The 18,243-nt window shown below is 36.7% G+C and overlaps 2 protein-coding genes across 2 annotated transcripts in view; both read right to left on the bottom strand.

Annotated features, from left to right (window-relative positions):
* Sima (HIF-1 transcription factor component sima) overlaps nucleotides 1-15,996 on the bottom strand; it is a 53,320-nt gene extending 37,324 nt beyond the window's left edge. The window contains exon 1 of the mRNA XM_071794186.1: nucleotides 15,178-15,996. Within this exon, the coding sequence (XP_071650287.1) occupies nucleotides 15,178-15,221 (44 nt within the window). The 5' untranslated portion in view covers nucleotides 15,222-15,996. The remainder of the gene's footprint in view (nucleotides 1-15,177) is intronic.
* A 234-nt stretch (nucleotides 15,997-16,230) lies between these two features.
* LOC139822477 (mitochondrial intermembrane space import and assembly protein 40-B) lies at nucleotides 16,231-16,920 on the bottom strand. The gene has a single exon (XM_071794221.1). It carries the CDS (start codon nucleotides 16,773-16,775, stop codon nucleotides 16,335-16,337), a length of 441 nt encoding a protein of 146 aa, XP_071650322.1. The 5' UTR covers nucleotides 16,776-16,920; the 3' UTR covers nucleotides 16,231-16,334.
* Nucleotides 16,921-18,243: the final 1,323 nt, after the last annotated feature.

The following is an 18,243-nucleotide window of genomic DNA, read 5'->3' on the forward strand; positions in this document are numbered from 1 at the left end:
CTTTACCTTCTTCAGTCTTTTTTACCGTGTCTTTCACTTTTCTTAGAACTAATTATACTTATTTTAATCAACGCGATCAGTAGAATTTCACGTCTTACAATTAATCCTATCAAGAGATTTTTCACCTAAAAAATTTTTTCTCGTTCTTTTCTTTTTCTTTTCCTTTCTTTGTTTACTACCTCCTCTTCTCCGTTGAAAACTGCTTCCATTCGTGATTAGTCTACGTATGGCACAGCCGAAAATTTCATGCTTAAATTATGCTAATTTTGTTATTGTCTTTCATTTATTCACTCCTGCGTTTTTCTTTCTCTATCTTCTTTTTAATTTTCGAGTTTGCTTCTTTAGAACTTACTGTATTTATTCTCTTTCTTCCCAACTTATACAACTTATACTTTCTTTGATAAGAAAACAAAGTGTTATTTTCGCCATTCATTAATTAATCATCGTTAATCTACATAAAAATAAATTTCCAACACGTTAATGCGTTTGATCCTTAGTCGTTTTCCACTTGCTCGACATTTCATCCCTCTTCTTTATCTTTCACATTTGCCATTATTTTTTTGTCACTAAGAGCTTATCTTGGTCATGTCTGATCCACGTGACCGATGTACAATCGGGAATTTCTTAGCACGAGAAGGGGAAAAGGTAGAAATACAAAAAAATAAGATTCAGTTGATTAATATCTTAGCCCCTCTTCATAAGTGGTTCGTCCAACTGCGCCTGTCTGTCTGCGCTAGCTATCCCTCTTTTCCTATTTTTCTTTTCTCAGTTTATTCACTCCACTCTTCTATATTTTCCACAAAAATTCGTTTTTCTTTACGCTCGGTACGTAAGTCGCAAGTTCATCTCTCGACGATTCCAATCATCCTCGTAAAAAAAAAAACGAAACTCACCCCCTCAGCTCTGATTGCTGCTCTCCAATCTCAGTTCTTCGCACTCCTTTACACGCCAATCCAGCTATACTCTTTTCGTGTCTTATCCACAGTTTTGAATGACACTTTCTCATCCTTTTTTCACTTATTCCTCACTCATTCCTTCCCCCCTTCATCTATTTGTGTCTTGCCCTCCAGAACTAATGGTCGTCGTAACGATTTCTTTTATTATCTCTTATCAGCTTATCTTTTTTGTTGTATCTCTCGGTAGACTCTCTCTTGCTCTTTATCTTAACAGAGCAAATTCGAAATTAGATCTAGTTAGCGGAGATGTCAACGATCTACGTTTCCTGATTCATTGAGAGCAACTCTGAACGGGGTCGTCATCCTCGTCTTCTCGCACACTCCCCTCGGCACGACTTTTGATCCACTTTCACGGCTCACGCGATACTAAAGCCCGGTAGCAATGCAATGCTATTCCTGCTGGACGTTCCAAACGATCGTTATCTCGTCGATAACGATACTCTATCATCGACCCGCGCGCGACACAACAAATTCATCGAGCACGTTTTTACTGACTCAAATATTTCTATTTATTTCTATTTATTTGTCACGATTCATCGATGTTTCAAATCTGTCATTCTGCAGATTCTTGCCGTAACTTTGCAGAAACTTGCAGTAACTTTCATCAAATAACGTCAAATAGATTCAATTAGCGTAAAAATATTTTTGCAATTTGCAATATAAAAGAAACGAATAAACAGTCGCTAAATTCGCTAGAAAATAACAACAGATAGAGATACGGGTGGTAAAATTCGCGGAATACGTGATAAGAATCTGTATATCGCGTATGGAGACTCCAATAGAAGGAAACGCGGTGAAAAACAACGCAATTAGCATATTTTTGCATTAAGTAGCACGTACACAGCTTGCGGTTTCTTGCGATCTTAAAATAGAAGGAGTAAATCTAGGAATAAATATTTTAACCGACATTATTTTAATTGCACTATATGTATATTATTTTCGAAAAATTGGCAAATTAAATATCTGAAAAGAGCAGTCTTTTTAGGACACTCCAGTTATAATTTTCTAACACAATATGCCCGAGAGATCTAACAAAATCTCAAATTAATAAATGTTCTCGACCCAAACAATGTTGATGTTGCAAGAGAGTCTTATACTTTACGTTTCTTTCGACACAAAGAGAATTTTTTGTTATATTTTACCCTTAAATTCACTACAAACTTGGGACAACTTGGCAACTAAGGAATTTTTAAAATATACAAAAGACATTTTACAAACAACGTGATAAAAATTACCAAGCAGATTGGTAAATTTTGAAAAATTATTGAAATTTCCTAGATATATTTTAGTTAAATTAATCAAACATATTTTATATTTTAATGTAATAGATATTAATATTTTTTATTAAGGTAGATATTAATCAAATTAGCTCGCATAAAATTCTTGGTGGTGCATGTTGTCCCACAACTACCATGATTTCAGGGTAAATTTTAAGAAAAAATTCTCTCCGTGTATGGTAGCGCAGTAAATAGGCTATTTTTTTCACTCTCTGCAGTCGCATGTCTAATGACTTTCCAGTAATTTGAATGCCCAGTAGTTGGTCATAATCGTGAGCGTTCCTATCGCGCAAGATAACGCAATCCTCGACGAGTGTCGCCCGCTCGAAGAGAACAAGAAGAACCATTGTACGCGCCACAGATCATCCGCAAACGTTTTTATCCAGCGTTTTTTTTTTCGATCGCGCAACCTGATGCAATGCAATCCCAATGACGGATACACTGCAATCCTGACGCAATACTGCGCGACACATCCTCGAGCCGATCGCGTAATCCTCGCAGCGTAATCGTGCAATTGGATGTGCCGTCGATATGAAAACACGGAAATTATTCCGCGATCGTTTCCTGAGTCAATCGGCCCGCTATTTACTTACGACGTTTCGTAGCTTTTTGATAGCTACATCTTCGTGCTTCCATTCCACTTATTGTTAGTCAAATAATAGTAGTAGTAGCAATAATAATAATATTAATAACAATAACAATAACAATAATAATAATAATAATAATAATAATAATAGTAGTATTAGTAGTAGTAGTGATAGTAGTGATAGTAGTAATAGCAGTAATAGTATAGTAATAGTAGTTTAGGGTTCAAGTCGTTGTCGATCGCGGGATGATGATGATAGTGTAGAAGAGTGTATAGTTGGATGAAATGATGTATGTGAAGGATGTGTCCCCAAAAATACCATGCGACTCTCTGCGAGTTGGGATGGTAAGATTCCATAAATATATTCCCGGCTAGCTCTTGTCGTCCGATAAGATCGTCGGTGAGAGCGTTGCGGATATATAGGTAACCTTATCAAATACTTAATTCGCAAATCTACCATAAATTCATTCTAAACATTACATTTACTCAAAACAATATTCTGGTTTTCAAAGACTTGTGTCAAGATATTTGAAAACTATTATAGTCCAGTCAATGTAGGAAAACACTTGGAAATTTCTCCTCGAAGAGTAAACTTTTTTGGAAAGTGTTCTTTTGGGTTTCAGAAAACATGTCCCAAAAGTTTACCAACGTAAACCCTGTGCTAAATGTTTTATTTAACAAAGAAGACCGAAAAAATGGGTTTTTTGAGTATAACTAAAAAAACATTAATTTTATGAAAAAATAAACCATGCCAATCGAAAGAGGAGAAAATTTTACTAAAGAAACATATCTAAAGGTTTCTTAATATTAGTATGTGTAGGAGTAATAATTTTTTAATTAACGCTTCAAAGTGCGTCGATGCCGTCCCGTGTGAAGCCGCCTGCAGAGTACGCGGGCGTGCGCGCACTTTTTAAAAAGAGTTGTAACTTTTGATTGGATCGATAGAATCAAATTTTACAAAAAGCATTCGAAAGTAGACGTAATTTACTAATTTTCGGTTTAGAAAAATTGAGAATGCATTTTGAGTATATTTAAATCGAATTTGAAGAGAGGCGATGTGAAATTTTTGACTTATTTTACTAATATCATTGCCATTTATTTAAATTTGCAGATTTTTACTTCTAAATTAAAGCATTATATTCTTAAAATATGTGCTGATAACATGCAATAAGTGAAAAAAATTGCAAAAATTTATTTTTTAAAAGTTGGGACCTCAAAAAGTTGATAGTTTTCTTGAAATTTCGTTATTTCAAAATTGATCAACAAGTTTGACTGCAGATATTACTGGTATTACTGCTTAGGCAATAGATATTGAAATTTAATAACAGGGTTTTTTAAAGCTGAAAATATGTACTTTAAGATGATACATGTTTTATTTGAAAAACAAAATATTAAGTAGGTGTATTTTTCAAAAAAGTACATAAAAATAAATGTCGAACTAGAAAATATAAAAATTTCTCTATTTTTAAAGTCAAAAAAGTAATAGAAAAAAATTTTTTTTTTGAGAAAATAACTTATGAGATGTTGTAGCTTGGGTCTTAAACTTTAAGACTGTATATCGAAAATATTTTTTTGAACTTTTATTTTAGTGGCTACACGCAGTTTAGTAAGAAAAGTCGTATTTACTGTCATTTGTACTGTTGTTCGGGGTAATCTTAGAAACTATTGGACCGATTTTGAAAGTATTTTATATGAAGTAGGGGTAGAATATTTCCCGAGGAATGCTATAGGGTGTATAGTTTTTCGTTACCGATCTTCTGGAAACCGGTTTTTCTAATTTCTTCAATTTTTTGGGAAATAATTGACGGAATCTCAAAGAATTATATATGAAACAGGGATAGAATTTTCCGGGGAGTAATATGAAGTGTATAATTTTTCATTACCGATCTTTTTTGAAACCGGTATCCGAAATTTTTCTAACTTTTCGGGAAATAATTGACCGAATCTTAAAGAATTGTATATAAGACAGGGGTAGAATTTCCTGGGGAGTACTATAAACTGTATAGGATTTCTCGGCTCGCGCGCGGAGAACCGCAGCGTGCGAGTAAGCGGGTGCTCGCTGCAAACAAATGCTACGCTGTCTCCATCCTTTTTCTAACATTCTTTTGTTTTAAGAATCGTTCACATATATTTTTGAGGTTTAACAAAAGGAAATCAGTTTGCGAAGCGCCTTCGCCACAGAACAGTCTCCGTAATTGTTGGAAGTGCTTTTTACCCGCCCTTTTGAGTCGCTATTTTATAATGTTGAAAATTTTACTTTAGATTCGTATTCAGCAACCTTGAAAACACATTACCTATGAATTTCATGATTATACATTTAACATTTTTTTAATTATAATCACTTTTTCACATTTTCCTTTAAAAAATCGGTTTTTTTCGTTTTTTTTTCAAAAATAGGTAAGAGCACATGAAATAAATAGATAAACTTTTCCATTTAAAGGTAGAAAAACACTTTCCAAAAGGTTTCAAGTGAATTCATTCTTCGAGAACAAATTTTCAAATAACGCATGTTTTTCGCCTACGTTGCCTGGACTATAGTAAGAAAATATTATTTGTTGTAAGAAAACTTACTTAAAAGAAATAAAATAAAGTAAGTAAGTGCTTTCCTTGGCTGTAGAATGATTATTTTTGTGTGCACCACAGTAGTAATACAATTAGTAATAGTAGCAGTAATAGTAATAATATTAGCAGTAGTAGCAGCAGCAGTAACAGCAGTAGTAGCAGTAGTAGTAGTAGTAGTAGTAGCAGTAGCAGTAGTAATACAAACAAAGAAAACAAGAGATTAAACCTCAACAGAATGGACAAAGAAAAGTACACGCAAATGACGCACCAACAATACTGTTAATTAATAAATAAGCGCGTTTTTCATCGCGCCTAAATTTCACGGATAAGCGATGACTAATACTTCCGGATATGATGTATACAATATGCATACAATACTCCGCGCCGATTTCGGCGGGAGGTACCCCAACATTTACGTATACAAAATACGTTTGCACAGGAAACGAATACGGTTTTCTGGGATCTTCCAACAGAGTGACGGGCGAGGTTTTTCCAAACCGCGATTATCTCCTAATCAAATTCAATGACACGGCGTATACTTTCGCCTATATTCAAGAAATCGTATATTCTTAGGTCACTAGAAAGCAATATATTATGGAGTTTTCTTTCTCATGGAAATTTGCAATTCTCTATCTTATCGCTATCCACGATTGACGCGAAAATCGTGAAGAATCATATAATTTCTAATATTAAGCGCTCAAATATAATGAATACTGCTAATCTGTTAGTTCTCTCGAGGATTCACCGAGATACCTAGAGATTAAATCTAGCCTTCGTTTTGTTGTTCAACCGCCCATGCGTTTAAAGCTACCAAGGCAGGATGCGATGTACAACAATTCGGGAAGAAAACTTTCCAGGTCGCTATCCGTTCATGCGTGCACGCCGCGTAATCGTCGCGATGTATACAGAGTGTTCCACTTCTGCCACATCATCTTTTAACAGCCGGAGTCCTTGACTAGCTTGAAGTCGGGTTAGCGCAAATGTCAAGGAAAATCAGCGTCTGCCGCAACTTTCCAAAGAAAAACTTGTCATTATACAAAAATTAACATTTCGAGGAAATAAACATCCCAGTTAGAATTAAGGACGATATAACGTTCAACTGATGACAATATTGTGCGAGAATTCTTTATTTTTCTTCGTTAATTACTCGAACTCGAAAACCTACTTCGACGTTTCCGTGGATAAAAAGTCGACTCTGAGAGCATTTGTTTTTGACAAATAAGGCCGAAGTGAAACACTCTGTAGACCATGCATACATGATTGAAGTGGAGAGAACTCCCCTCACTAGTCGCTTATACAGAGAAATAACTGTCACAGCAGACACTTTAATTGACATATTAATCTCTACTTCCTCTGACTACCCCCTCGCTAACCTCTATCGATCACTTGGCCAGACATACGGTTTTTGCTACGTATAAATACCCTTTGCTTAAATACGTTACATTGTGACTAGATTAATCGAAAATGCGTTACATCGCAAATTACACATCCTTATTTCCAATATTAAACTTTCTGTTAATTCGAGTAACGTCGTTATTTTGCTGTTTTATATAGAATAAATCACTAAAGATGTTACAGGCTAATATTTCTATAACTAAACGGGATATAAAATTCTTATTTTCTCGCGACTGTTTGATATCTAAACGGAAGAAAAAAATTAACTTTATCACACAATGTCCGCTTCGATACCAAACAATCGCTAAAAAATAAGAATTTCATATTTCGTTCAATTTCAGAAATATTATCCTGTAACACCTTTAGTGATTCACCCTATATAAGCTGCAATTAATTTCAATAAAAAATATATTTTATTGTCTAAAAAATAAATCTTTTCTTGGCGAATTGTTTACATTATTTACAATAGTATAATTATATTTCTCTTACAGACTTCAAAGGAAATACCTCTCGATTAATTAATAGATAAATGATATAAAATTTAATAACATTAAAAGATTGGGTTACCCATTATTGCTGGAATTTCAATAATCTTGTTATTTCTTCTCCAATAACTCGTAAATAGATTTTAATGCTCGCAAAAGTTAAATTCAAGTTCTACAAAATAATATTTTTACCCTAATTTACACCCTGTGAAAAATTCTTCAAATTTTTTACTCGATGTAAGTACACAGAGAGAATTTTCTCTTAAAATTTACCCTGAAATCATGGTAGTTGTGGGACAACATGTATCACCAAGAATTTTATGCTGCGAGCTATTCTGATTAATATCCACCATAATAAAAAATATTAATATCTCTTACATTAAAATATAAAATATGTTTGATTAATTTTACTAAAATGTATCTAAGAAATTTCAACAATTTTTCGAAAATTACCAATCTGCTTGGTAATTTTTATCACGTTTGTAAAATGTCTTTTGTATATTTCAAAAATTCCTTGGTTGCCAAGTTGTCCCAAGTTTGTAGTGAACTTAACGGTAAAATATAACAAAAAATTCTCTTCGTGTATCACGAAATATTCGCATATACTTTACGCGCGAGAGCAAGACCAACATGTCGACTGAAGATTTTTTGGACTGTAAACCAAGTATCTAGAATCTAAAAGAGAAAACTTGTTTGTATCAAAAAAGTGTTGCGATAACGAAGAATCAAACTTATTTTTGTCCTATTTACAAGCAAGCTACGTGATGGATAGTCCGTATAAAAGGGATGAATAATAATCGTCGTGTCGCGCTATCGTTCTACTTTTGTATTCAGTATAGTGATAACCCTACATAAGTGAAATATCTTCCACCGCTCGCAAACGCTATCGTGCGTGCGTGATACGTGCCGAACGTTGTTTTCGTCGATCTCGCCTCGTTACGGTCTACCGATGACTATCACATGACCCCACTGACGCTAATGGTTTCCTTGTAGTTTCGCAGTTTCCGAGCAGGTTATTTTAGCGCGTGTCACGCGAGACCCTCCCGGTCTAAAGGAGAAGGGAAATCCTCGCGGCTGAAAAAAGCTCTCCCTATAGATCGCTTCTCTCGAAAAATATCTCCTTAATGTCCATTTCTATATCAATGTATATTTTTCTAGTTGTAAGAATTAGAAAAAGATAAAGAGTAAGTTAAACCGAGATTAAAGTTAATCATAGATAGAAATGGACATAAGTCACACAACGGGAACTCCTTTGTTTATATTCATCGTTTTAAAAGTAAAACCATGATGGAGATGTGGAGATCAATATCACCTGATCTCGTACTCTAGAGGAACGTCGCCAGTTTAAATTAGTCCGAAATCAATGTCTCGAAATATAACGCGAGACGATTGATTCAAATGTCCCGAATTATAATTGACGCACGATAAGACGCGCCAAGCATGAAAAAAATAGACAAAACATCGATTGCGATCAGTGTTAGAGTCTGGACTTTGAACGGCTGATTACCGACAAAATACAATCCTAGAAAATTTTCCGTTCTACACTCTTACGAAATAGATCGGAGTGGACAGAAACATCGCCTAATTCGCCGGAATTACCGTTGTCATGGACGCCGCTATCCGCACGATAAAGAATCGCTTTGTCTCGCGTGAACGAGCAAATATTTAAGAAGGATTTTTTATAGCTATAATATTAATAATAATTAAAAATAATAAGTCAACCGCTCAATCTAAAAAAAACTTAAGAGAAACGGTAAACAACCAATAACGAGCATAAAAAGATGTTAGATAAAGAAAAAAATTTAGATTTATTCTGTTATTCACAACAATATAAAGCGTATTTCGATTTAGACACTAACAAAAAATTAAGATGACTAAGCTTTATGCTAACATCTTTTTATGCTAACGTTCATCACTTTCTTGTTGTTTGTTCTAATTATTAAAATTCAACATATGAGATTTTCATATGCTTTGTGTATGCAATGCATGGAAAAAGTGCATAGAGAAAAACGAGGAGAAAAAGAATATTCTTGATTTAAAAATATCTTTAGTTTCAACGTGGAAATATTGAAATGAGATTATATTGCGTTAAACTTGCTTGAAGAAAACTTGCTTGAATGAAGTAATTATATACATGTACAGTGCAACCAAGAAAAAAATGTTGGAATAAAAAGTTGAAATTCTTGTGTGTGTGTGAAGCTAGCGTCTCATTTTGCGGAAACTCACAAATTATTGAGAGTTCTGACTTCCTTTTCAATAGTTCTAGAGTTCCTGCTAGTTTAAACAAATAGTTCTGGCTTTTAAAGCCAAAAAACGCGTCAGTACAAACTGAGACGCTAGGTTCACGCAGCGTCTCACTTTGTCCTACACAAGTTCCACTACTGTATCTCATCAGATTTTGCGAGATCTAATAGTTCTATAACAGTTCTATAAAGAGTTCTGCCATATAAAAGCAAAAAAATTAATTATAAAGTACTAAAAAAAATTACAATGTAACGAGTATACCGAGTTGAGACGCCAGTTGAAATCTCGGAGTTCCGATTTATGTAAAATATTTTTCGAGTAGTTCTGAGCATATTGAAGCATTTCTTAAAGAGTTCCGAGCGTTAGAATATTTGTGTTATATTTTAAAAAATTAATATTAACCGAAAAGTAATCATGACGGAAAACGATGAAACGCTAAGCGAAATCTCGGAGTTCCGGTTTATATAAAATATTTTTCGAGTAATTCTGAACATATAGAAGCATTTTCCAAAGAGTTCCGGGCATTGGCATTGTTGTATAATTTGTAAATAAATTAATAACACTCGAAAGTCAGGAATTTATCGAAAATAGGTGAGACGCTGGCCGTATTTCGACAGTTCTGCGAGTTTTATTATAATTTTCGTACAGTTCTGAACGTGTTCTAACGTTTTCTAAAGAGTTCTGGCGATAAACATTATTTAATCATTTTTTTAATAATTTTTATCGCCCGAGAAAGACGCATTTACGGGTATATGAGTGAGACGCTGTAGGAAATCTCGGAGTTCTGGCTTATATAAAATATTTTTTGTATAGTTTTGAACATATAAAAGCAATTTCTAAAGAGTTCCGGGCATTGGCATTGTTGTATAATTTGTAAATAAATTAATAACACTCGAAAGTCAGAAATTCATCGAAAATAGGTGAGACGCTGGCCGTATTTCGACAGTTCTGCGAGTTTTATTATAATTTTCGTACAGTTCTGAACGTGTTCTAACGTTTTCTAAAGAGTTCTGGCGATAAACATTATTTAATCATTTTTTAAATAATTTTTATCGCCCGAGAAAGACGCATTTACGGGTATATGAGTGAGACGCTGTAGGAAATCTCGGAGTTCTGGCTTATATAAATATTTTCGTATAGTTCTGAACATATAAAAGCAATTTCTAAAGAGTTCCGGGCGTTGGCAATGTTGTAAAATTTTTAAATAAATTAATAACGCTCGAAAGTCTGGAATTTATCGAAAATAGGTGAGACGCTGGCCGTATTTCGACAGTTCTGCGAGTTTTATTATAATTTTCGTACAGTTCTGAACGTGTTCTAACGTTTTCTAAAGAGTTCTGGCGATAAACATTATTTAATCATTTTTTAAATAATTTTTATCGCCCGAGAAAGACGCATTTACGTGTATATGGGTGAGACGCTGTAGGAAATCTCGGAGTTCTGGCTTATATAAAATATTTTCGTATAGTTCTGAACATATAAAAGCAATTTCTAAAGAGTTCCGGGCGTTGGCAATGTTGTAAAATTTTTAAATAAATTAATAACGCTCGAAAGTCAGGAATTTATCGAAAATAGGTGAGACGCTGGTCGTATTTCGACAGTTCTGCGAGTTTTATTATAATTTTCGTACAGTTCTGAACGTGTTCTAACGTTTTCTAAAGAGTTCTGGCGATAAACATTATTTAATCATTCTATATGTTCAGAACTATACGAAAAATATTTTATATAAGCCAGAACTCCGAGATTTCCTACAGCGTCTCACCCATATACACGTAAATGCGTCTTTCTCGGGCGATAAAAATTATTAAAAAAATGATTAAATAATGTTTATCGCCAGAACTCTTTAGAAAACGTTAGAACACGTTCAGAACTGTACGAAAATTATAATAAAACTCGCAGAACTGTCGAAATACGGCCAGCGTCTCACCTATTTTCGATAAATTCCTGACTTTCGAGCGTTATTAATTTATTTAAAAATTTTACAACATTGCCAACGCCCGGAACTCTTTAGAAATTGCTTTTATATGTTCAGAACTATACGAAAAATATTTTATATAAGCCAGAACTCCGAGATTTCCTACAGCGTCTCACCCATATACCCGTAAATGCATCTTTCTCGAGCGATAAAAATTATTAAAAAAATGATTATCGCCAGAAATAATGTTTATCGCCAGAACTCTTTTGAAAACGTTAGAACACGTTCAGAACTGTACGAAAATTATAATAAAACTCGCAGAACTGTCGAAATACGGCCAGCGTCTCACCTATTTTCGATAAATTCCTGACTTTCGAGTGTTATTAATTTATTTACAAATTATACAACAATGCCAATGCCCGGAACTCTTTGGAAAATGCTTCTATATGTTCAGAATTACTCGAAAAATATTTTATATAAACCGGAACTCCGAGATTTCGCTTAGCGTTTCATCGTTTTCCGTCATGATTACTTTTCGGTTAATATTAATTTTTTAAAATATAACACAAATATTCTAACGCTCGGAACTCTTTAAGAAATGCTTCAATATGCTCAGAACTACTCGAAAAATATTTTACATAAATCGGAACTCCGAGATTTCAACTGGCGTCTCAACTCGGTATACTCGTTACATTGTAATTTTTTTTAGTACTTTATAATTAATTTTTTTGCTTTTATATGGCAGAACTCTTTATAGAACTGTTATAGAACTATAGATCTCGCAAAATCTGATGAGATACAGTAGTGGAACTTGTGTAGGACAAAGTGAGACGCTGCGTGAACCTAGCGTCTCAGTTTGTACTGACGCGTTTTTTGGCTTTAAAAGCCAGAACTATTTGTTTAAACTAGCAGGAACTCTAGAACTATTGAAAAGGAAGTCAGAACTCTCAATAATTTGTGAGTTTCCGCAAAATGAGACGCTAGCTTCACACACACGAAATTCTTATAAGAAGATTATAGTGATCTTGCTTATATATGAAACAATCTATAAGAATTTCAACTTTTTATTTCAACATTTTTTTTCTCGGTTGCACTATATAATGACTCTATTCAAACAAGTTTTCTTCAAGCAAGTTTAACACAATATAATCTTATTTCAAAATTTCCACGTTGAAACTAAAGATATTTTCAAATCAAGAACATTCTTTTTTTCTGTATGTAATTTTTGATAGCGATTATCTCGTGTTCGGGACGGTCAATTAAATACTTTTAAACTGTACAAACGTGTAGATACCACATTTATTAACGTATAGTAAAATTTTCAAATTTTTCTTGTTTATTGCGATTCGCGAAACAACTATTATACCTTAAATTAATAATATTAATAACGCGCGACTGACTTCATTTCGCGGTGTACACCGACCTATGTAGCTATTTTTTCGAAATTCTACAGGCCAAAAGAATATATAAACGTCTTTTATCAATCTGTTGAAAAAACAATTGATTCAAATCCTAGTGCATAGCTGAAAATTTGAAACAATATTTCAGCTGTAGGACTTCGATCCCGAAATACATACTATAGATTCATATACCTTTTTTAAAAAAATAATGATCCTCGCTCGCTACGATTTTACATTACATTAAACTGGTTAACGAACTCGGTAGATTCTGATTAATCGAGGAATATGACTAGAAGTTTTTATCTATCTACTTAAACAATTGATCGGAATCAATTATAATAGCGACATACTGCTCCGCTGTTTGCTCTCTGATAAAGATTGAGTACGTTCGACTGGCTGGTGACGTAAAATGGATAAAATTTTCGCAGTTAGCGTGTGAATGTACAATAGAATAAATTCGGGATATATTCCTGGATAACCGACGCTTCTAACATTTTACGTAATCGCGCGCAGCGAAACATTGGAATATTAACAGTTGAGGTCGCGGACGCGATTGTATAATAAAACGCCTTGCCATCGCGCGCGTGCACGCGAGTCGAGAAAAAGAGAAATCGAACCTCGGGCTATTTCTAAAAAAGATTGTCACTGTTGACGATATTCTTAAATGTTTGAAAAGCGTCGGTCCAAATTGCGTGCATATTTAATGGCTTGTTGCGCCACGAGATAAAAAAATCACTCGTATACCAGCATGCCGCTAGAAAGTCAAGCAAGAGAGAAAGAGAGAAGAAAAGAGAGACAAAAATCCTTTTGAGGACACCAAACAGAGAAATATAGAAATATACAAGGTGTTTTCTAAGTAAGTACATAAAATTGAAGGGATTATTCCTGCCTTATTTTAGGAAGAAAAAGGCACTTCTATTAACATAATGCCCTGCTTTATTTTCGAAATACACGGTGTCAAAGATGCACGCCCCTAGTGGATCTAAAAATGTTTTATTGGTACTGGAAAATGGTTCTTAATAGTTTAATACTACATATATACACATAAATTTGAATAAAATACCTTTAAACGTTTTCCGATAATTTTCGAAAATTTTATTTGTTTTCATAACTTTGACACCCTGTATTTTGAAAACGAAGCAGTTTAGGGCATATGTTTATATATATAGGCCGATATTCATAGTCGGATCTTATTTCAAGACCGTCTTAAGTAATGTCTTAAGATGCTAATACGGCTCTGTGATTGGTTCATAAAATCTTAAGATACTTAAGACGGTCTTAAATATAAGATCTGACTATGAATACCGGCCATAGGACCTTTTCTTCCTAAAATAAGCTACGAAATATCCTTTTCAATTTTTTGTACTTAGGAAACACCCTGTATACACAATCATTTCTCGAATTGGACTCGCAGTCGTACAGAAATAAATCCCAGGCGCCATTTTCGGATGAAAATCTCGAGTTAATGGACAAAGTCATGCGCGGATAAAATATAGCGGAAAGTAAACCAACTGTAATGACATATAAATAAGCCGGGTACAGTGAGTAAAAAAACCACGTCAATTTCAATAAAGTAAGCCGCTCGTCGTAAGTCGTAAATAAGTCATAATGATGCGAAGGGAGAGCGAAACTGGAGCAACTGTGCGGCACGTCGTAAATAACTTAAAGACCGATCAAAAATAAGACAGATCGGACGATAAAAAAAGGAAGGCCAAGCGTCGGGGCATCTCATTGACACTTGTTTAGAATTTCGTTTGATTTAAGAGACTTTAAGAGCAGAAGAAAAAGAGAGAGAGAGAGACAGAGAGAGAGAGAGAGAGAGAGAGAGAGAGAGAGAGAGAGAGAGAGAGAGAGAGAGAGAGAGAGAGAGAGAGAGAGAGAGAGCGAGAAAATGAGAACACGACAGGTCCAATAAAGAATCCGTGAGAGCGACGGAGACGAACGACGGGGATCACGTGGCGTTAGAGAGAGACAGCGATAGGGCGCCGCCGAGAAGTGCGAGCGAGATAAAGCGTTGTAATCGGAGAAAGAGACAGAGCGATGATTCACACATCGAAGAAGCGAGACGATTGCATCAAACACGCATCTCACACACACACACGAACGCTTTCCTCTCACTCTTTCTTTATTCCCTCAAAACCTGTCGAATTCACGAATTACAAGCGGTATTATCGTGTCCGGCGTCCGTCAATGACACGACAGCCGCGAGCGAGAATTCGCGTCACCCTGGATCCATACGGCTGTTCCGAAAATAAAGACGCGCGACTTTCACGCACTCTCTCTCTCTCTCTCTCTCTCTCTCTCTCGCTCTATCTCTACATCTGATTCTTTCGCGCGCGCGCGCGCAAGCGACTCACCTCCTTTTCTCCTTGTGCTTCTTCTCCTTTTTATGGGTGTCCATGATGAGGCCAACGGAAGATAAAGGGACGTAACGACGCGTTTTCTCTCACTAGCACTTAGACGCACGAAAACCGGGATACTCTCGGTCACTGCCAAGGAACGTATCCGGGGTATGCGCGCGCGCGCGCGCTCGTGAACAAGCTCCGCTCTTTTCTAAGTCGACTTGACGGAAACTTCGCTCGGCCGAACTTTGCTCCACCGTCTATCCCGTCTATCTGTCTTTGTCACTCCGTTGTAGTCTGTCTCAGCGTCGGTATTCGTGATCGATGCGCACACGCGACGCGTGTCACTGCTCGACGTCGCGCTGCGCCGAGGCCGAAGGACGATGAGCAGCGTCGTCGCGTTCCGACGGGTACACAGGCTGCGCGCGTAACGACAGACACATGGCGTGCGTCAACGGCGAACGCAACGTTGTTGCTATCGCAGATGGCTGTAAGTACGCGAACGGTGGCACTGTTATTATCGCGTTGTGCCCATGATCCACACAACATTGGTACCACGACCCATACCATACGCGAGCGGAATGACGACTAGAGGGGGGCGGAGGAGCGCGCCAGAGCGCGCCGACGTCACGAAGCCAGGCTCCGCCATCTGGCTGGATCCGGAAGAAGTAGCGAGCGACCTAGAGAGCGCGCGGCACATTTGAACGGAAGGAGTCAAATGGTACAACGATATGACTGTCTATAGTCTATACTTTCTCGCATTTTTCTATATTTGTTAGATTAAACTGGAAATTGTATATGCGTACTCATGTCTTGCAAAGAAGAGAGAAGATGTAACATAAATATGAAGAAATAAAGAATTTTTCTCTTCCCAGACAAAATTGATGATAAACTTCCTCTAACTTATATTAGTTTGCGAATAGAACGTAGAATGTGATAAGAAATTAAATTGTTAATTCCACATAATACTGAAGTTTTCCTTCGCAAGATATCCCTAGATTATTTTCATCCGCAATTCTACCTGCTCCAAGTTGTTCGCAAAGCAATTTGATTAATCTGACTTTATAATTGTGTTTTTTTAAATTTATTTTGAACTATACAGTGCAACAGGTAAAGTTAATTTACTTAAAGTAATTAATTAAGATAGAAAGACAAGAGGAAGACGACTATCGCTAATCTGCTGCACCTTGACTAGCAACCATCGCCTTTCTCTTGTCCTCGCTGCCCGCCGACGGCTGCTTCTTCTCCTCCTCCTCGTCTTCCTCGATTTCCTCTTCGCCTTCCAGATCGTCTGTCGGCATGCCCTTGCTCTCGTATAGTGCCGGATATTGCGACATGCAGCTCTGCATCGTCTCGAATGCTTTGCGACAATCCGAGCCCTTCGGATCTGCGGTCGAGTAGTGAAAGCAGGAGAAAGCCTCGCGAAATTCTAAACCACATGGCCCGGTTGCCATGCCACCCAGACACGGGCAATTCCAATTGATCTCGCCATTAGGCAACAACAGTCCGGGACTAGGCTCTGGTTCAGGAAGACTAATCTTACTGGGCACCGCATGATCCTCCTTAGATGCGAAGATAATGGTGTCTTTGCCCTCTTTACGTATCAATGGCATGGCGAAGATTCGGGAGGGACTTCTCCGTGCTGGTACGTCCTACTATCGGCAGTGAACGATAATAAATTCGACGACGCCCGGTGAACCGTGTACACGCACGTCTTCCCCTCGTATGCCGTACTCAAAGTCAGGCTTGCTCGAAGTCGGACGTAGCTATTGTACGGACAACGAAGGATAAATCTGCGCTTTGCTGGATAGATCTTTAGAACGTCTATGGGACTCTTAGCTCCCTCCTCTCCGAACAGCGACCGAACGGCTTCCAAAACGTTCTTCTTGAGATATACGGGAGATACCGTGAGATCAAGATCGGATGAAATTTCTCTACAAATAGAAATAAACAAAACGTACAGTTATTATGTATACAGTTAGAAGTTTTTTGAATGTGCAAATATCTCGAGTTTTTAAAGTAGAACGATCGTCGTGCTCGCTCGGCAATAGAATTAAAGACCGAGGGAGTCACACATATAGGTTATGTCCCGCGGACTAGCCGTGGTTACGTCTATATTCATGTCGAAATAGTGAATGTACTAACAGAGAAACGTCTAAGTAATACATCTTACGATGAAGCGCCGGCTCGCCGCTCATATCGACCTCGAACACCAAACGGTAGACATCATAGAAGCCTGGACGGTACTTACACGCGATTGCACGTGATGCACTTGCACGGCCATGTACGGCGTCTCATCTATGGCCTCACGTGCCGGACGTGCCCTCGCCCCTCACACTCTCACTTCTCACAGTGCCATAGTGGTAGAGTAGAGAGTAGTGCCGGGCGAACGAAAGTGCAGTACTGCCAAACGTCAGCCAATAACGCATTTCCCCGAGAAAGAAAATCTGTCCTTTTAAATTTTCTTCCGAAACTTCTCACAGATTTTCTCTCTTCTTCTTTCTTCGAATTAGGTACTTACGGAAATTATTTCGTTTCGGGTGCACAAAACGCGAAGCGCGGTGCATTAAACTAAAATTTAAATCTGCTCTTTAATACCGCGTTTGCGGCTCGAATTAGACATTAGACTCTAGACTATTACTTCGACAATTATTCTAAACGCGATGTGTATATATATATATATATATATATATATATATATATATATATATATATATATGTCGCGTTTGGAGTAATCGTATTATATTAGAGTGACAAGTGCCCGCGTTAGAAAAATTTTAAAAACATATTGTAACGTGAGAAAGGATTCAAACATTTTCGATTTCATAATTTAAGTCGCGTGCAAATTTAGATTTTCGGGCATAAATACATTCGAAAAGAATTTATTTCGAGTGTTTTAAAGCATACAAAATGAATAAATGCGGCCACGAGATCCTATAAACCGCAAAAATTGGACGTTTATTCACACCCGTCTCTTTCGGAGTGTGTAAACCCGGCATTAGCCTGCTCCACGATCGACCACGCGTGAGTGCCGGCGGACGCCCGTTGGGAGGGGAGCCCGTCGAGAGTCCCCCAGGAACT

Source organism: Temnothorax longispinosus, chromosome 11 (assembly GCF_030848805.1).
Source record: "Temnothorax longispinosus isolate EJ_2023e chromosome 11, Tlon_JGU_v1, whole genome shotgun sequence".
NCBI lineage: Eukaryota > Metazoa > Arthropoda > Insecta > Hymenoptera > Formicidae > Temnothorax > Temnothorax longispinosus.

Coding starts and splice junctions, on each gene's coding strand:
- LOC139822477 (XM_071794221.1), bottom strand. CDS start 16,775: ATGCCATTGATACGTAAAGAGGGCAAAGACACCATTATCTTCGCATCT.